Below are 21,139 nucleotides of genomic sequence, written 5' to 3'. Positions count from 1 at the left end.
AAGCTTAGAAGAAAATAATTTGTTAAAAAAAATACAAAAAACCCATTTGAGCAGAATAGTATATATATATATATATATATGTTTAGTGGACAATCCTTTTTTTTTTTTTTATAAAAAAAAATGAAGTCAAAAGCCAAAATTGCAAGGAAATTTTAAATTAGATATTTGGTTGACGGAGTCGTGTGAAAGTAATTGTAATCCAAGTCTTGCTTTTTGGGGATAAAAGATATATTCCAATAACTATGCCGCTACCGTCGGCATGTACACACAAACTACAGTAATACAACCATGTATACGTATTCTTTGGTAAAATACATATGTGCATGTATGTATATATATATATATATTTATGTAGTTGATGCAAAAATTACATTTTGCAAAATATTTTATAGTTTGTCTTTTTAAGTCATTTATTTTGTTAAAAAGAATTGCAAATGAAAACGTGTTGTCAGATGTGAAAATAGAGTCCACAGAAGATGGCGTCCGAGAAACACAAAAGTGGTTAACAGCATCTGAAAAGGGTTCCGCATGCGTAATGATGTATATAGTTACAAACGGTGTCGTTTATGTTTAGAGCTAGAAAAAAGATGAGTTTGTGCGTGCGCACCAGGTGAGAGGTGTTGGGTTCCGCAATAATAAGATGAAGATGAAAACATTTCTGTTTCTTGCTTGATTTTTCACATATTTTTAGTTTATTATTACGTATACAAAATAAACCAAAATCATAAAATAATTATTTTTTACAAAGTTAGTTAATTATCCAACATTTATTTAATTTATATATTCCCCTTTTTCAACAAATATGGAGGATCGTTGCTGGTAAGTTGGCACACACATATACAAAATGATTAGTTCGAGGAAAAATGAAATGTGAAGGAACAATCAGACTTCTGCTGCCTCTTTTTGAACCATATAATGTACACAAATTCTTATTACTTGAAAAATCAGTGTTACAAAAATAAATTTAATGATCATCCACGTGCCAATAATAAACACATTATAATATATGTACATATGCCTATATATATACATATATATATGTATCTATTACCAAATGATCCAAACGTCATTTTTATCGTCTCTGCGTGCATTCCCATATGGTCTTATTGATGTATTCAATTAATAGAATATATGAATTTATTTTTTTTAAAAATACTTCATCATTTCATCATATATAAGAGAATCCAGAGAACAATATATAACAAAATAATGATGAAATATTATAATATCACGGGTGATGACACGGAGATATATATATATAAAAACAAAATATTTTCCAAAACATACATATACATATACATATACATATATAAAGAGAAGTACAAAAATATTTTCATGCAAGAAACGGAGTCTAATACCCCTTGAATCAATCATACTTAAACAAACAATAAACAATTAGAGCTAAGACAAAAATGAAAAAAAAAAAAAAAAAAAAAAAAGTAGATGGACAAAATTGCATGACTCTGTTTAGAACCTTCATTTGTTCAGTATATTGGGGTAGATAGATATAGTGCTTATGTTTGAGCCACTTGCGGTCTTTTGATGGTACCAAGAAAAAGAAAAACTAAGATGACGATTTACCATTGAGGAAGTCAAGCAGAAGGTAGCTGCTACCTTCTTAATAAAAAAAATTAAAAAAAAACAGCAGCCAAATCATACCAATGACGGTAAAAGAGCTGAAATCTATAACAGAGCAATTCCTGGCCAATGAATTTATTCCAGTCAAATTTTGTATTTTTCCTCATAACCCATTATAGAGCCGAAGAAAAGTTCACTTTTCCTTTTTTTTTTTACTTCCCCACTTCATCAACTGCACAAAATTTTCAAATACAGCCATCCACCAGAATATACGGGAGACTTGAAATAATGGAACACAAGATCAAATCAATATGCCAAAAGCTATAAACAACTCTCTCAAAACCCCCTGAATCTACACGTTGCCATTTTCTTCTCGACAACCACCCTGAAAACTAAAAGCTGCTTCCCTAAATGTACAACTGCAGAATCATAAAAAAAAATATGTAAGGTATTAGCCGGATCATACAAGATGTTGTTTAATAAAGAAAGAATATGTTGGTTAATCAAGCCAGGGACAACTTAAACGAGGTTGAAACATACCTCATTGTCGATAAATAGCGGAACGGAAGAGATATTTACATCAAATAAAACCTGCAACAAGCACTAGGATAAGCGCTTAAAACACTAAAAGAAAATAATAATAAGGATCCGATAGCAAGATTTACTTACCTGAAGTTAACAAAACATTTTTGTATTTCGACAATGCTATCTGAAAACAAGGCTTCCATTCTGATGGTGTCTTAGCTTTTCAATAAGTGACTGATAGAATGACCTCAATGACTTAATATCACTACCCTGTTCGCATAGAGCACAAAAGAATATTGGAAAAGAAATCAATCATCGTCAGATAATCTAGGGGTGTACTAACACATATGTGACGGAGTTTGGCTCAATCACATTCCATTCTAAGCTATTTCGTAAATGGTAAATTTAAGTGTCTTGACATAAACAATTCCACCAAACTTAATCTTTTTGAGCCATCCTCATCCCCAAAGTATTGCATGGTGCAGGTGGGAGAATATCTCCAATGTCATAAACCACATACCGGTTATATATATCAAGGCCAATATAAAATCTAAAACTATGAATAAGCTAGGAATGGGGTGGGAATTCAACTAAACAGGCTGTCAACTCAACGTGAAAAAGAATAGCAGAACTAGCCAAGCTCAGTTCATTAGTCAGCATTAATCGGTGATATTTAAATTTAAGGCCAGAAACATGGCTGGGACAGCATTGCCAGAAATATGGAAAATCCAGGTTTACCAAAGAAATGTTCAATAATCTACCACTACGTCATAGATACCAGTTATCCCTCTAAAAACTATGTATATTTTGGTCAATGCTACTGGAAGGACAGGCTAATGCAATTGAGTTTGAAGTGCTTCTATATTTGTACTATACAAAAGTTCATATTGGGATCAACTCGGTGAAAGAACAAATTGAATTCAGTGCGCATATGGTAGGGGAATATTTGACAAGGAGACCCAGGATAAAGCTCCACAATCAAAGTTGAGTTTACCAACACTGTGCGTATGTTATCTTGACCATACTCATTTGAAAAATAACTGAGAAACACCAGAGCAGAATGAGGTAAAATTACTGACTCCAAATCTTTTAAAAAGAATATTATGTCTTGGTTTCAGTTATGACATGTCGATGAAGTAAATTTTAAAAGAATGTTATGTCTTGGTTTCAATTATGCATGTCAATGAAGTAAATTTTAAAAGAATGTTATGTCTTCATTTCAACAATTGACATGTCAGCGAATTAAATTTATTTTTAGCTCATTTTATTTTGGTAGATTTGTAAGTTCTGGTATATAAAGAAGAATGTTATTATATTACCTGCAACTGTCGACAGTATTGCTGTGCCAAATCTTGAGGGCAATGTGCAGATGTGAAGCCTTTCGATAAAAAATACACTAGAAATTCATCACCAAACTTTTCATACATCACCTTCTGAGCCAACACAATTTCTCCAAACAAAATAAGCTGCAAGGAGATCAAGAATTAAGATGTAAGAATAAAGCCTGACAAGAAAAGGAATTTCTTACCATCTTCTGAATACTTTAGTGTGCATGCCAACATTTCACAATACATTTCTTACAGAAAAATTACCAAAACATGAAAAATAATTTACTGCACTTAAAAGTAATACACTAGTGAATAATCTAGTCAGTTAAAGAAGGTCCCCTTCTTTTTTCCTTGTTTCTTCTTTTGTCTTCTTTCCTTTGGCAGGTTTGCTGGGTGTGGGAACATTAGGCACATCAGTGATTCAACCCATGAACTTGAGATATAATAATTAAGGCTGCAATTCACCAAGTATGACTAAAAACTCTTCAATAATAAGAGGAAAAATTTTGAAAAGACAGATGGTGCGGAGAGCAACAACTGACAATTCAGTTTCCTATCATCTACAGCCTTGCAAGAGGAAAAATCGCGAGTTGACTACTTTGAGGCTAATGGGAGGAATTTTACTTTATAAAATTGCCATTTTATCGCAGTCTAAACAATTGAAGGATAGATGCCATGATAACCTTGGTTACCTTCCTGGAGTCCTGTTTTGTCCAACCCCACCGAGGAGATGAACCATTTTGGAGGATATCCAAGAACAGTGACTTCTCTGTCAAATTTTTTTACTTTTTGCTGCTTATCAAAACTTGATCTTTGAGATTCCACATGGAAGACCATTTTGAGCCAAAAATCTTTCTATACCGAGTTTTTTGCTTGGAAGCTGCTTGGAGCATATATCCTTACCACAGATTATCTGAGAAAGAGAGGTTGTTTCATTACTAACTGCTGTCCTCTATGCCCTGACAACAATGAATCCAGCAACCACCTTTCTGGTTGCAAGGAGAGGGAAGGTCAAGGGATTAAGCAATCAGTTCATTGGGTATAGTGTGTGGTTAGTGGTGCCGCCTCTGCTGAATTAAAAGCCCACAACGGCATTTTGGCAGAGAGTAAGAAGACCATTACCACCCACGTTCTTCACTCCCTTTTTTCAAAAATTTGGAGAAAGAAATAGAATGCGCTTTGATGGTCTGACGCTAATTTTTCTGCTCTTAGGAGGCCTGGGGCAGCAGACCTTGTATTTTAGTTTAAAGGTTATCAACTCCTTGACTGAGAAAATTTAGGGAAGTTTATTACCATTCTAGACTACTGTATCTAGTAATTTTGTTTCTTCCTTTTGCACATGGATGACAGCCTCATAGTGTCTCTATTTGTAATCTATAATATTTCATTTCCTCGTTAAAAATAGCACTTTCATGCATATATTTACGGAGCTTAATTAATGAAGTCAATTCCAATGTTTCCTTTTTCATCTGTGAACCAGAATCAGCTTTCCAATGCATGGGCAGCCAAGACTTATAGAAGGCCTTGCTTAAAAAGTTGTCAATTATGATTTTCCTCCTGCTAAAAACCCGCAGCCTAATGCTTCTTATATCCTTTCATCAAGTTCAGTTTCATAAATCAGGTAATCTTGCACCTTCTTTCACAACCAAATATATGCCAATCCCAACACTTTAGACATACTTTCTACTTCAGAGTTTAGCTATCAAGCATTTATGACTCAAAATTCAGACAGGTGTCAAGACACTGGAAAGTTAAAAGTTTCACTTTTGATTTATTGTCTGCTGCAGTTCTTGTATCCAGCAACAAAATCTCCATCTCTCCTGGCATGATTCATACTTCTAAACAACTTAAGAGCATTTACATAATTAAATGCACCAAATCAAGTACTAGATAGGTCTTTCCTACTTAAGAATCCGTGAGGGGATTGGAGTACAGATAAGACAGAATAAAAGATAGTAACAGAAGCAACACAGGAGGAGAACATAATGATTCAGACTATGACAGCATAAAACATTCTGAGGGAGAAAAAAACAAGAGACAATTCTTCTCTGAGAAAAAATAAAAGATAAGAGATGTCTTATTCTTACAGTATTTGCATCACTAAATTCAAATGATTTATCAAGCACACTGTACAGACAACAGTTTGTTGCGAACGCCTCAATTACAAAATTCTGGAAACCAGGCACCTTCAATACATGAACAGAAAATCACGAGTAAGTCTCCACGTAAAGGACATAAGTAAAAACATAAATAGTCAGTGGAATAACCTTATCCTCGCCATTGGGCCTGTCACACCAATCTTTAATCAATCTAATAAATATCTGTACGCATGCCTAATTGCAGAAGAGACTCATGTAAGCTTCAGTTTATGACCATAGTTATACAATAAAGACCTTTAGAATTAAAAAAATGGAACTTACAACCACATACTTTTCTCACAAGAATGTCCTTATGATTACAAGAGGTGTTCAAGAGCAACTGCATCATGGGGTCCAAGTAGCCCCTGCTTTTAGGAGAAAGGAAAACTGAAGACAGATTGTGCGTAGTTATAACATGAAGAAACGTGTACAATGTCCTCTGAAGTTCTTGCAGTTCACGAATTTCCTATAAAAAATTGGAGTTAGTTCTCGTCTTGTTTAATGAACTTCGTTTATTTATTGCAAACACAGAAACAAAATAAAAGCTCCAATATCAACAATCCTGCCATGCATATTGTCTGGCATGTATGCTTGCAAGGAAATGCATGGAAGAGATACAGCCATGATAAAAATACATTTGAATCTCATGAAAAATTATTTTAATCTTTGTTTCTTACAAGACTAAGGTATGAAGGATTATGCTTGCCAAGTATGAAAAGAAAAACACAAGTATTCATGTAAAAGCATGCATCAGTATCCCATCCACAATTTTGTGTTCCATACCTCAGTATTAGTTCCAGGTCCAGTAGGTAATGCATCTCTTGGGATAATATTAAATATCCTACCAGCAATAGCAGGAAATACTTCCTCCAATATATCATGGACCGAGGTGTTGAACTTGCATATAAGCTGATTGAGCAATACAAGGAAACCAATCAATTCCTTTGGCTGCAACAAAATGGAATCAAAAGTCAGACATATAGACTATTAACCTTAGCTCTGAACTCATAATCATTCCAATGGAACCAAAAGAATTTTCATGATTATACAACACGATAAATTTTAAGACTTAAATATTTGGGAATTCTAGGTAATGAACAGTCTAACTTTTGAGGGAAAACTAAACAACTGACTGGATAAGTAAAGGGAATGATTAATATTTCCCTAATACTTTAACAAATTACAAATTGGATCAAAGGAAATAAAAAACTGATGATCTTTACAAACGAACAGATATTCGAGTGTATGCATGTGTATGCTTCCTGTACAGTATGCAGCTCAGAAATAAAGTTTCTCCTTCTAAAAGATACATGAAAATATATATTATAGTGCCCAGGATGCCCAATATATAACATAAAAGAACACCAAGGGGGTGTAACCATTTACAAAAGTAAGAGAAATGCAAGAAAATAAATTAAACAAGTGAGACAGTCGAAAATTATGATCTTCTCCAAATCTTCCCCAAGTCTGGAAGACAGTCACTTAAACAAAATATTTACAATAAAAATTAGGTACAATGCCCTCGAAGAGAGTACCAATATTTATCATCTGATGCTAGGTGAGATGAATGTGGTTTTGAAGCAAAATTAGATACAGCCGATATGCATAAATATGGATGCTGTATTCTTGCCGATTTAATCCCTATTACACTTACGCGGTCTGTGTGGAAAGTTAGGAATTGTAAAGCTTTTGAGAGTCTTAGTGACACTATTGGTTTTGACGTTTTGAAGAATAGATGGCTTAGTACCCTTGATTTTTTGCTAATGGGTCATCCTCCGGTTAATTTTCAGTCTTTCAGGAAGATTTTTGTTACGGAGGACTAAGCTGTAAATAACTTGTACATGTTTGTTTCTTTTTTCTCTGCACTTCTGGCGCTTATAGCAATACAATCTTACTACTTTTCATTCAAAAAAAATAATGTATAAATATGGACGCCCACAAGAGCTAGCAACAAACAAAAAAGATAAAGAGATAGAAGAACAACTTGAAAAGTAGGAAACCATCAATTTCAAATTTTGATTAGGCCTGTTGGATTGGGGGACAAGAGAAGGAACCATATGTTCCTCAAAACAAAGATTTTGACACTGCTCCCCTAAAGAGAGTGTTGAAAGAAATCAGTGCAGGACCATAAGCCAGCAATTGAGTCTAGACAGATTCAGCTCAAGGATCATGTTAACAGCAATTTCAGCATCTGTTGATTTCATTTTCCTATAGGATTTTGTGCTCCTAACCAGTTAAGTGTCCATGTTTTGCTTCTAGCAAGATGTACAGGGGTTTACTTTTTGTTTGAGGGGGGAAGATCCAAGATTGTGTTATTGATATTCTGACACTTTTTTTGATAAAGAGAGAAATATTATTCAAGGAAAGCGGAGAAAGAAATACAACAACAGAGGACAAGAAATCCTCCTGAAACAACAAAAGTTCAAAAGAATCAACACAACATCAATTCCTAGCTCCTTTGCAGTATATCTAAAGAGATATTCTAAGAAACTGTGGGCTTTCGCCCACAAAGAAACAAAGGAAAACCGTTTGGCACTTTAAAACTCACAGCTAAGTTTTCTCCAAATGGCGAAGACCTATAAGAAATGGATTTTATTTTGAATTTCTAAATATATTAGAAACTATATCCAATTAATGTACAAATTGCAGCAATAGTATGGATAAGACTAGATCTTTAGTAACTTTGGGATTTTATTTATGGTTTAAATTTTTTTAAGTTACAGGTTTCCTGTTGCAATTTCATAGTTATAGCTAGACTAGGCTTTCATATTTAAGCACCAAAACAACCTTGTTATTCTCTTCCGGATCAGCCTTGATTGAATAAGTATTTACGAGGATTCTCTCAATGTCTGGTTAAGTAGATAAAATCTAGTTATGATCCTTAAGAATCCCTTTTCTTTTTTTGGTACGCTAGTTCTTTGTACACACTGCCTCTTTTTATCTCAAAAAAATAAAATTGTCCTGCATCAGTTTTAGCTAGTGAAACCATATTGAACATGTTTTGGTAGACCAGTTAAAACATAGACATGTCAAGTTTTCTCTCTTGGTGGCAAGATCCTAAACATTGCTGTAAGCAAAAAGATTATCAACAGTAAGTGTTATGGTCGTCTATCATCCCGTGGCAAAATGGCCTGTGCAAGAACTGTAATATCTTAAGCCCAAGTACCACTACATCAAAAACTGCTGCCCAAATAGGGACAGGACATAGCATGCCACATGGTAATCTTATTCCAATAAAATCCCAAAGAACTATCATCATTATTAAAAGGAAAAAATCAGACATTATTTTGGTCAGCAATAATTATAACGTAGCAATACAAAGATAGCAAGTCATCTGCTTCAACAAAAACAAAAACCATAACCATAATAATCAGTTTGAAATGCAGTCTTCAATACCTCGCTTTCAGCAAGCAGTTGCTCCAATGCCTTTGGGAGGTAAGGAAATACAGACGCTCCTAAAGTATCCACCATACGGTGAATGAAAGATGTGATCTGCATGTCAACAAAGATCAGTTTTAGAAAAAATACAACTGACAATACCAAGCAAATGATCCCAACTGGTCCACCATCCCAATCATACCTTACTTCGCAAAAGCTCTACCTTTGGAAATTCAACAAGAATTCGTAGGAGCACATCTAGTGTCTGGATTCCAAAGACAGAAATTAGAAATTTATAAAGAGAAAACATTTTGAATCTAGCAATTCTAGAACAATACCTAATATCACATATTTGGGTAAGAGTAAAAAAGTGAAGAATAATTAATGAAAACTAAAGCTTGGAAGAAATATGTGACATTTGAAATATTATCCAAAAAGTGCCAATCAATAAGACCACAAATATTCGGATATTTTGTAACAAATAATATTAAACGTATTCCTAAAATGTGCACCTGTGGAATTTATGAGAAATTGAAACGTTCAGCAAAAGCATATTGAAACAGGAAAAGACAATATTATAAACATACATATATATATTCCAACCACAGACCTGCTTAAACATAAGACCAATTCCAGGACGGCTAGCAGTTACAAGTCTCTCACTGAAACCCTGGATCACAGATAAATAAAATGAGGAAAAAGTGCATATATATAAAGCCAAAAATCTAGACATTGACTTTTTTAAGATTTAGTGATGAAATATTTATCTTCAATTAAAATACTGACTTTTTAAGCAAAAACATATAAAAGGAAAAACAAAGGAAAACCTTGCTGAGGGCATTAATTGCCATAATTATTTGCTGAATATTTGCAATTTTCACACTGGCCTCCTCAGGATTCATTATGTTAGCATTTCGAAGTAACGCCTCAACCTGGACAGTAACAAAACTCCAGATAGGATAAATTCATAATGCACTAAATTGACCACAATATGAAGCATGCAAGCAGAGGAAATTAATGAAGCAACCTGTTGACAAAGAGGAGAAAGCAATGAAGAGAGATAAGCTGATTGTTTTTCCATTGGCACATCTTCAAGCCCGATCAATAAACCAATTGCCTGCAGAACATCAGCATCTAAAAGTTAAATGGAAAATACACAGCATTAACCACAGAATAACACACACACACACACACTAAGAGACACAGGCAAGCTGGACCAAATACCTCGAAAATGTGAGTTCCATCTTCAGATCCTGAAGGTTCCTTTGATGCATAATTCATACTTGTAAATTCAGCAACTATATCTCGCAAGCTCTGATAATTAATTAAAAAAAAAAGCTATTCAGGAAGTATATAAAGCGATGCATGCTTAATTAACAGAGAGCTATATAATACTGGCTACACCTTTTCTTTACTTCTTTTGCTATAAAAATTCACCCTTCCATATTTAAAATTAGAAACTCAATGAATATGTTTTTGTTATTTCCTTTTATGTGCATTTAATTACCTGCAAAATTGTCTCGACAAAAGGCACTAGCTTTGCTTTCAGCAATTTCACGACCCTCATGAACAGATAACTAGCTCTACGGCTCACACGGACGTTAGGATGGTGTATACCTCTTTCATCAAGAAAGGCAGCCAGAACCATTGGGATATATTGGGTATTTTCCTGAACAAACTTCATATACCTTGTTATTGTCTCCAAGTAGACAAGTGCAACTAGCCTATTAGAATGACAAGGAAATTGTGATGACAAAAGCATTGGGATCAATTCACCCAACAGTCCAGCTCCGGTCCTCATTGCCTCTTCACTCATTGACTCACCTATAGCATACAAAAGAGAAAGTGCAGCTTCCACTTCTTCAACATTTCTATCTAACGAACATGTAACAGCGCTTGCTAGCGAATTTCTGATAAATAATTGAGTAACTTCAGGTGCCACACGACTCACACTACGCAGCAACACAAGTAAATCTTTTCTAAACTCTGACATCCTATCTTCTTCTTCCATCCCAATCTTATCCAACACATCAAGATTATTGCGGTACGTAGGATCATAACATATCTGAGCACGTATCACTTCCAGAATCTGACCCACATGAACCAGTTGATTCTCTCTCAATGGAGAAAGGCTCTTCATGGTGGAAACATACCCTGAAAGGAATTGAACAATACTAAATGTTGCATCCACCTCAGTGTTCTGCATTACATGAAAAACTGAAGGCAAAACTCCATTCAATAGTTTAATTGAGACTCCTTTAATATCTTCAGAGTTCAATCGTTTATGGCACTCCAGAGCCTCAACAGCATACCCTGTAAGCAATGCAGCTATCTTTGAAACCAGTTCTGAGTCCCTATCCTCAGATATCAATCCAAAAACACGACTAAATTGCAGGCTCTGCAAAAGTGATAGCTTTGACTGTGGATCCATGCGCTTAGACACCACCGCCAAAACACATCCAGCTGCAGCACCACGAAGTTGGTCAGACAACCCATCAGCCAAAATCAACTCAAACAACAATGGGATAAAGACATCATTAACAATCAACCCAATATCAATCCATGAAATATATCTCCTTGTACAATCCAACACACTAGCACAAAGCTCAGGATCTGAATTCCTATACACTGACACAATGTCATACCAAGCTCTAACAATCTGAGGAACACACTGTTCTCTCATGGCATCCTTAACCCGGCCTGCTATCGACACCTCTTCCGTTGTTCTGGGATAATCCAAGCTAATTAACTCATCATCCAATGCATTCAAAATTCGAGAGAACATATCAATCACAACTGCCCCTTTTCTCAAATGAGGAAGAAAGTCAATAAAAACGGATGACCAAATTAATGGGTACTCAAAATAAATCAAAGTAACCAAAAGTTGAGCAAGCTTGTTCTTGACAAATGCAGGACTCTCCAGAACCCTAACAACGTTCCTATCATCTAATGCCTCGAAACAAGCCATGGAAAACACAGATTTTCGAATAAAACTCTTCTCCTCCACACTCATAGACCCGCACTTGACCCGAATTACCTCATGTAGAGTCTGCAAACACCAAAACTGAACTTGAACAAGTTTGCAAAACCACAACTTCTCAATACATATGCTACACGAAGATGGGGTTTCTTTAACTTGCTGACAATAGGCCACTGCCTGTGATTTTAGAACCGAGTCCACAGCACCGGATTCGTCAAAACTAATAAGTATCGCCTTTTCAAGGTCGTCCATATCTACTTATTTCGAAAACTCTTGAAAAAAAATTTAAAACTCAATAAACTTATCTTCCGGTTTGCCGCTTAATCAATAAATCTCTCACCAAACGAATATATACACTAGCTTAAATTTGATCCTTGTTTATCATTCGAGGGTTCTTCTTCATGAAGTATTCCACGCGATTTAAGATAGGGACTTGTTGGAGAGATTAAGAAAGGGATATTTGAGAGAGCTTACCGCTTATGATCAGATCAAAATAGAGAGAAGCCTCTACACAATGTGCATTTAGGCGGAGGGTTACTCGGAGAGAGAGAGGAGGGTTGATGGCAGCAAACCCTAGTGCTAGCAGGTTGGGGTTTTATTTATAGTTTAGTTTTCTCAGAGTCTGTGACAACGAGAAAGATGAGAGAGGAATCCATTTATAGAGAGCATGTGAAATTACTAAAATACCTATCGGTTTGTAACTTAATGGCGGTTTTGATGATTAGGTGCATGCGAGTTCTTGTTGTTGTCACACGTGGCATTGCTTATTGGGAGATGATTATTATTACAATTATTTTGAGCCGTGGGATGGAAGCATCAATGCAGCTTACAATGCGCCATGATCTTTTCCGGAGGGATGATGCAGCTTAAATGTTTAATTAAATTTGGAGGGTAATTACAGACAATAATCTTGGGAATTATGTTAGAAATTCTATAGGGATTTAATGTTGGACCAACTATTTATATTTCTAAAATGCATAGACTATATATTTTATCATAATGTTGCAATTTTTCCGATATCATTTTATGTTTTTTATTTTGGTTACTTGTGTTCTAAGTTATGCTTTTGTTAGTTTTTATGTTTTTTATATTTAATTTAATTTCATATTTATTCAAATTTCTCATAAATTAATTTACTAATTTACGATCACTTAGTATAGGATGTTGGGTGTTCTTAGATGACTTTGTATTGAAGGCATGGGCGTCTAGCATCGCCAAACTGGTTTTGATGAATTAGTTTCTATTTTTCTTATATTTTACTTACGATAATAATTATTACTTATTATGTTCGATTTTAATTTTTTACTGATAATATTTTTAAAAGATTTATCAAATTTATAAATAATTTTGAGTTACTAGATATTTTTATACTTTTTAATAGGGTTACTATTAAAGTAACGTGATTGGAACGTTGCATGTTATTTTTTTCAAGAATATTAATTATTATTTTTTAATATTTGGTCAAAATTTGTTGCCTAATAAAGTTTTTCTTGACCAAATTTGTGCTTCTTTTATTATATGTTTATAATGCCTATTAGAATATTTTAGTTAAAATGGAAGAATTAAAAGATTGGTTTGATTGAAGGGTCATTTTTATTTTTAATATTTTTCTAAAGCTAGTTGAAATTTATATATTCTAAGACATTTAGTTAAAAATTAGATTTTAATGTTTTAAAAGATATTATACTATGTTAAGTAAATACAACTAAGGTTATTAAAAACGTAAATTATCTCATTAGGTTATTAAAAATAATTAAGGTTATTACGGATTATTAGCACTAGTTGTAGTTTATAATTTATGCTTAAGTTTTATGAGATTAATCCATAATTGACTGATATATATACCGACCTTCTATTGTTATTTTCTCTAAATCAACTTCAATTTGTTACTAATTTTGATTAGTTAATTTTAAAATTGAAAATGACATCATTATTTACTTTATTCATAACTTTCTAATATATTATCAAAAATTGGTCCTAACTTTGAATTATTGTTTTTAATGTTTAAATTCTTATACAAAGGTTATATAAAATTTATAAGCGTTATTCACTTTTAGAAAAGAGGTCTAGATGATTTCCTTTTTATTAAGTGAGTTATATATATATATTTTTTGAAAACAATAGATTGCATCTAAAATAACAAACATATTGTTTTAAAACATCATTCACATGGGAAAAGAAAAATTATTCTATTTTGTTTTTTTTTTCCCTCATGTTCATTTTTGTGTAAAGAGTTATTGTTTTCTCAGGTTAAATACAGTCTGTTTATGGTCATGAAACTTTTTTTTTAAGGATTCATTTACAATAATGTAAGAAAAAAATTATATATCATCATCTACATCAAGAACACTTTAATATTTTCTAACGACTATGTAAGTTTAGTTAAACTAGTCATATAAAATTTTATCTAATATTATTTATTAAAAAAAATACTTACTTTAAATATTTTATCATTAAAAGATACTAAAATTTTGGATATATTCTTTTTAAAAAAATATAAGTTAAAATAGCAATTTATTTTTCTATTGCTCTGAGTTTAATGCTAAAATATTTTAATTCTCTTGAATGATAAAGTTATTTTTTAAGATGTTTCATTTCATTGTAACTATTGAAATATATTATTTTTTTATAACTTTTCATTTTTTTCTTCTTATCCACATGTTTCATATCTACACATAAGACCAAAAAAAAATATTTCAACATGATATAATAGATTTCATGTTATTACATTTTATTCATGCAACTTTTTTGCAATGTTATTGTAAAATATCTCTTGACAATTTTAATTTTCATGGTAAAAGATTTTGTATGTAACGGCCCCGGAAAATATTAAAATGAAATGAGTATTTAAATATATCGAATGCGGAAGCGAGATCAAAATTTCAGTTAACATCCCTTACACGAAAAACCAAACAAACGTACTTAAAATATAAAAGGTTAAACTAACTAAGAAAGAAAACTCGAAAATAAACTATGCGTATGACTACAGAGTCTCTAGGCATCCCCTTCGTCGTCCTCCTGCGGAACGGGCTCGGGAACCATGTCTTCCTGATCTGAAATGGTTGATTAAGGAGTGAGCTACACTAGCCCAGTAAGAACATCACGATATCTCACCGTCACGGAGATAAAGGTGGGTAGAAAACCACAAAAAGGCCAATGGAGCATAATTTACAACAAAACCTTTTATCAATAATAAAACTTTTACCATCCACTTACCTTGGTGGAATTTATGAAAACAATATGAGAAAAACAATAACATTATCATAATCATTGAATAATCTAAGCTGTAAAACATAACACTTATCACGCCTCTTGTAATTCAATCATTGTACAACATATCTTTTTTTCTCATTTACCAGCCTACTAGTATCCGTGGGGGTCCATAGGGGTTCCGCTACCCGTTAACCTTTAACATTCATAATCAGTTTCCAGGGCCGTCCCCATACCCCGTCCGGTATGGGCGCCAAAACCATGAACCTCAATACCCCGTCCGGTATGAGGGTGAAACGGGCCGTCCCCATACCCCGTCCGGTATGGGCGCCAAAACCATAAACCTCAATACCCCGTCCGGTATGAGGGTGAAACGGGCCGTCCCCATACCCCGTCCGGTATGGGCGCCAAAACCATAAGATCTCCATACCCCGTCCGGTATGTGAGACCACAATCCAGGTAGGGTTCCCTACGGACCCGGTCCGTCCACCATCTCCCAGGATATCTAGTCAGGCTGACCCCCATAATACAATTATCAGTCTACACAATCTTTCATTTTCCTTTTCCTCAATCAGCATCATCAATTCACATTTAAACAAGCAAATCGTAATTCATACCAAACAAACAACATACAGTATCAGTTTTTCAGTCATTCAACCCATAATTAATAAAACAGTAATATATGCATTCGAAACTATAAAATGAACACATCAAACCCCATAATGCATTTAAAGCTGTAAACAGGCCAAATAACAGTAAATCATCAATCACACTAGACTCGGGCTCCATTAGCAACCTTAAGCAATTTCACACATGCGTTAATTCAAGAAATACCGTTTTATCATTTTGAACTTTAATACCGTGATAGGAAATAGGGTGAGGGGTCCTTACTTGTTTTCGGGATCCGAATACGATTCACAGTGCGCCTGCAGGCTGTCCCTAATTTTCCCTGAATTTTTTCCGGGGAACTGAAACACACTAACAGTACCTGCACGTGTTCCAAAAAAATCCAAATTAGGCCCAGGGCCTCTTTCGGCCCAAATCGCAACTCCGGCACGGCGGCTCCGCCGTGCTCCGGCGACGGCGCCGCCGCTGGCGGCGGCGAGTCGCCTCGGGTTGACTGTTTTCGGCCGTTTTTTGGCCGAATTCGGCCACACTCGCATTGGTCCTTGTCAGAAAACAACCCTAGGGCCCTCGGGGGGCCAAAAAATCACGGAAAAGCGGAGCTTACCGGCGGCGGCGCTCTCGGGTACGGCGACCCTCCGGCGAGGTTCGTGTTTTGGTGATTTGGCTTCGGTCAACCTGTAGAGAAAAGAATGGTGATCACGGTGATATAAAAATTGCATCGAACGGAGGCCGGGAAGGGCCTCGTCGGAGGCAAAAACCGAGAGGGGGCGCGGCGGCGCCGCTGGGCTTCGGCCGCGTATTCCGGCCGTTTGGCCGGGATTTCGGCTTCGATTTGGCCATAGGAGGAATCAGTGGGGAAAAACGAGTCGGGGGTATGAAATTTACCTCGATCGGCGGTCGGAAATTTCCCCGGTGCGGCGGCGAGTGGCGGCGGGTGGCGGCGGTCGGCCTCTGGTTCGTCTTCTCCGGCGAGCGGCTGGCGGCTAGGGTTTTTGGTCTGGTGTGGAGGTTCTATTTATAACCCCTTGCCTTTTGATCACAGCCGTTCATTTCGTTTTAATCTGGGCCGTTCGTTTTTGATTGAATCTGGGCCGTCCGTGCGTTTGAATCTGGGCCGTCCGATCGCGTGATTGATCTGGGCCGTCGGATCGCACCCACGCGGATCGCCAACGTGGCTCCTTTCGGAGTGACGCGATCTTGCCACGTGGCAGGCCCCGGTTGGCTGGGACTGCTGATCGGGCCTGCTGACGTGGCTGCTGACGTGCCCCCCCCCCCCCCTTTTTTTTTTTTTTTTTTTTTTTTTTTTTTCCTCCTCCTTTCCGGTCGCTACATTGTATATCAAAGTTGAGGGATTATTGAAGTTAGAAGGCAATTTAAAGTGAAAAAAAATTATGGTCTCCTTTAATCTATTTTTATATTTTGAATATTTCCTTTCGAAGTTTTATATAACATTTATTTACTAAAATAAGAAAAAAAAAATCAAGTTTATTTCATATATTGTGCTTTGTCAAATTAATTTAATTATGTTCTAAATTAGAAAGCAAGATTTATCATGTAGGAAGTTAATTTAATTTGTGCTTACAATTATTTAACTCTTTATTTGTTTTCTGCGCCTTAAGTGAATTGTGTGCACTTTTCTCTTCTCATTGTTATCATTATCTTCATTGATTGTTATAACAATAGAATAGTTTATATGATTGAGGCAATGAGTAATATGGAAAACCTAAGGAAATGTCTAATTATAAAGCAAAGAAAATGCCCATATTCTAATTATGGATATATACCATAAATTGCCAAGTTAGATTTTAGAGGAAACGGTTTGTGAGCATGAATTTCATTAATGACCATGAAATCGTTATTATAAAGGCTATAAAAAATATAAAACTAATCACGGACTAGCATATAGATTAAAATATGTAATAGTTAAAATTATAAAATACTGAATTTTTATAAGATTCAAGTGACTATCTTAATTTGAGAACTATTTTTATAAATTCAAGCTGTTATAACCTACTCAATTCGAGGACTCATTTTTTACTCACGACTAAAGTCAATTGATTGACCTTTACTTAAAAACATTTGCCATATCCTAAGTATAAAAGCTTTGTGCAAACAAATAAAATGCTCATCATATAATAATATAACATGAAGTGCAAGAAAATAAAGCCCTAAATCATATGTTTATTACAACATTCATGCCTATAATTGCATATAAAAAGGAAAATTAAATCACATTTCAAGAAAAAATATCAATTAAAAGTAAAATAAAATAACTATTTCGCGATAAACTTTAATCTAACCATTACTTCAAATATTTTTTTCTCAAAGAAAGTATGTTGCAAATTAAAGGTCAACATATGTATATTTCGTGCACATATCTTCATTACAAAGTTTTTTTTTATTCAATAAACTTTAAGATATTGTTAGTAGCAATATAATATACTTTAGAGTCTATATTAATTACAAGTAGTAAGAGATGATTGCATTGTACATATGATCATTTTATATAAAACTAGAGAGTTTTATTTAAAATACTCTTTCTATAAGAAAAGAATTATTTTAAGCTAAAATAATTTTAAAAAAAAATTATCATAACATACTTGGTTGCTTAATGATGTTACCTAGTTCACAGTGATCCTTAAAATGTCTAAAGATATACGCGGTTACCATGCATAAATTCTTTCATTATTAAGATTTGATTTAGTTATTTCATTATTTTAGGTGAGATTTGCTACATAAATTTGTGGATGTTTTTTTCGTGAAAATACGGATCTATTAAGGTTTTGGGAGAGGGTGAAATTATTTAGGACATCTTGTACATTTTAAGAGAATTTTATATTATGTTATTATTGTTCCAAACTCTTTCAATAATTGTTTCTTCTTTTTTTTAAGGTCTTCACTTTCTCTTATTTATTGTTTAGGTACTTTTTTAAAGTATCTCATATTCTTGAATTGACATTTTGGGTGCCCTTTCTCAACTGAGTCTTTCTTCATTATTCCTTTTCTGTTTCTTTTATTATTATTATTATTATTATTTTTAAATGTTTCAACTCCAACAAAATTATGTGCTAGAAGCACACAACTACTACACACATAAAGGCAACATTGCCTCTTCTTTAACTGGCTCATTGTTCTTTTTAATTCTCTCTTGCCTTACATCTTCATAATCCGCTGATTGTTATTTACAGGCCTATTTTCAATCCCCATTATCAAGCGCATCTCCTAGTTTTCACTTTCAACACAACCTTTTGGCTTGAATTAATCATTATTAGATATATATTTTCTCATGAGTTCATATGATACTTACAAAAAAGGAAGTTTGATTAGGTTAAAGAGCTTGATAGTAGTTGCTTAGAGACAACACGACTGAGCAACTCATTAAGAGTTCATCTCTCTAATCAAATGTTAAACCTCTGTCCATATCTTATACGGTAGAATTAAATTATAAATGGAATATTTACGTAGGAGATCAAGATAATTAATGTAATGACAAAAAAAAAATGTAATAAATAAATAAGGGGAAGTTTTAAACCCAAAGGAGAGTCAGGCAACGGAGAAAGGAAAAGAAAAAAAGAAAAAAGTAAGAAGATGAATAAGAAAAAGAAGATCAAGAAAAAATGAAGAAGAAGAATAGGAAAAGAGATGTGGTCGACTGACTATAGAAGAAGATCGAAGCTGTGGCGAGCGACAAGACAGATCTGTGTGTGTGCCGACTGGATTTGAGCATAAGGAGCACAGTTGCCCACGATCGAAAACAAAAGGTTGGTGCATTAGCTTAGATCTGCCCGAAGGAAAACAAATCCGCTTCTAGTGCTTGGCACGAAGAATTTGCACACGATCCTTCCAAATATGTGCGCAACGCAGCCTCAACTTGCCTCTCCTGTTCACTTTGGCAAGTGCAGGAGGTTTCTATGGTGTTTACGGTCAAAGCGTGACGGTGCGTGCAGCAGAGCGTACTGAACCCGATGGTGGTGCGTGCAACGGCACATGGCAACTTCAATGACGTGCGTGGCTATGTGTGTGGTGACTCCGACGACCGAGTACCGCGTGTCCAAGGAGAAATTAGTTCTCCCTTTGTGTTCCGTTCATAAAAAAGAAAGAAAACAATAATAATAAAATGAATTATATATAATAATAAATAATAATTATTCGTGTACTTCTATTTTGAAAATGAAAAAATTATCCAAACTACAACTGAAATTAAGAGAATAGTAGTCTCGAATTTAGTAAGAATCGATACATTTTTCGATCAAATTTAAAGTAAGAATTTGGTCAGTATTCATTCTGGAACTCTATATTTTTATAAAAAAAATATTTTCTGATATTAAAATGATTATTTAAAATTTTATAGAATATTTTTAAATTATGGCTTGGTATATATATTTTATGAAAAATTTACATATGAATGTGAACTGTGTGTGTGAATGACTTTTGTAATTGTGTATGTATATTGATATGGGTGCAAATATGTTGTGTGATTTAGGCATATATATTGTAATTATGTATACTTGTATTTATGAATATGGAACGCGCATTGTATATTGTATATATCTGAGTATTTAGAATAATAATTTATATACACCTAGAAATTTAAGTGTGTTGTGTGATTTAGGCATATATATTGTAATTATGTATACTTGTATTTATGAATATGGAATGCGCATTGTATATTGTATATATCTAAGTATTTAGAATAATAATTTATATACACCTAGAAATTTAAGTGTGAGTAATGGTAAATAAATGTATATGACAATACATATATATGTGAGTTGATAGTAAATGTGATGATTATATATTATGAATCCTACTGTGGATACGATGAATATTTATAGCGCTCATTTGGATTGAGGGGTGAGAATGACCGATGTTTATAATGCCCATATAAGTTGATGTATGGGGACGACTGATATTTATGGTGCTCACTTATATTGAGGGGTGATAACAACTGATGTTTATGGAGCTCATATAGGTTGAGGTATGAGGATGACTAATGGCTTATTATGAAAATATTTTGAGTATCCATATGTAGAGGGGATCCTTATGAGCCATTGATGATACTAGTAAAAGGAGTATCGCACAATGAAAAAATATAAGTAACTGAATATTAATTGTTGTTCAAAAAGAAAAGTGATTGATTTGATATGTATGTTGTACTTGGATACATATCTAATATGATCGAATGATATTTGCTATTGAAAATAAATTTTTTTCTCAATATGATATTGGGATATATAAGGTCGGTATCAAAGGGAAACAAACATATATGTGGAATGACAAACAAGAAAGAATTGTTGTTATTGTTTTCTATGTTTGAGAATTTACTTTAAAATCTGCATTTGTTTTCTAAAATGTGTCTGATTAGTTGTTTACAT

General features: G+C 34.1%; 1 protein-coding gene across 2 annotated transcripts; it reads right to left on the bottom strand.

Annotated features, from left to right (window-relative positions):
• Positions 1-1,686: 1,686 nt before the first annotated feature.
• On the bottom strand, positions 1,687-12,563 carry PSD (ARM repeat superfamily protein). 2 transcript variants are annotated; one of them, XM_088218279.1, is made up of 15 exons: positions 10,455-12,562; positions 10,172-10,261; positions 9,975-10,064; positions 9,775-9,879; positions 9,558-9,617; positions 9,150-9,212; positions 8,966-9,061; positions 6,353-6,517; positions 5,862-6,035; positions 5,699-5,764; positions 5,519-5,617; positions 3,423-3,569; positions 2,248-2,373; positions 2,119-2,169; positions 1,687-1,997 (listed from the first exon to the last, which is right to left on the bottom strand). In XM_088218279.1, exons 1-13 carry the CDS (start codon positions 12,177-12,179, stop codon positions 2,284-2,286), a joined length of 2,970 nt encoding a protein of 989 aa, XP_088074405.1. In that variant the 5' UTR covers positions 12,180-12,562; the 3' UTR covers positions 1,687-1,997; positions 2,119-2,169; positions 2,248-2,283. The 2 variants fall into 2 exon arrangements, with proteins under 2 accessions (XP_088074405.1, XP_088074406.1); XM_088218280.1 differs by lacking the exons at positions 1,687-1,997; positions 2,119-2,169; positions 2,248-2,373; positions 3,423-3,569 and having other exon boundaries at positions 5,852-6,035; positions 10,455-12,563.
• Between the last annotated feature and the right edge of the window lie 8,576 nt (positions 12,564-21,139).

The sequence above is a fragment of the Carica papaya genome, chromosome 4, assembly GCF_054855325.1.
Source record: "Carica papaya isolate Zhongbai chromosome 4, ASM5485532v1, whole genome shotgun sequence".
NCBI classification, from domain to species: domain Eukaryota; kingdom Viridiplantae; phylum Streptophyta; class Magnoliopsida; order Brassicales; family Caricaceae; genus Carica; species Carica papaya.
Note: the sequence above shows the minus strand (reverse complement) of the source record. Positions and strands in the feature narration are given on the sequence as shown.

Bases quoted from the DNA above. Each gene is read 5' to 3' on its own strand.
- PSD (XM_088218279.1), bottom strand. From the start codon at position 12,179: ATGGACGACCTTGAAAAGGCGATACTTATTAGTTTTGACGAATCCGGT. The intron at 9,062-9,149 runs GTATGATTGGGA...GTTGACATGCAG, and splicing joins TAGAGCTTTTGCGAAGTAAG to ATCACATCTTTCATTCACCG. The intron at 6,518-8,965 runs GTATTGAAGACT...ATTTTGTTGCAG, and splicing joins AACTGCTTGCTGAAAGCGAG to CCAAAGGAATTGATTGGTTT.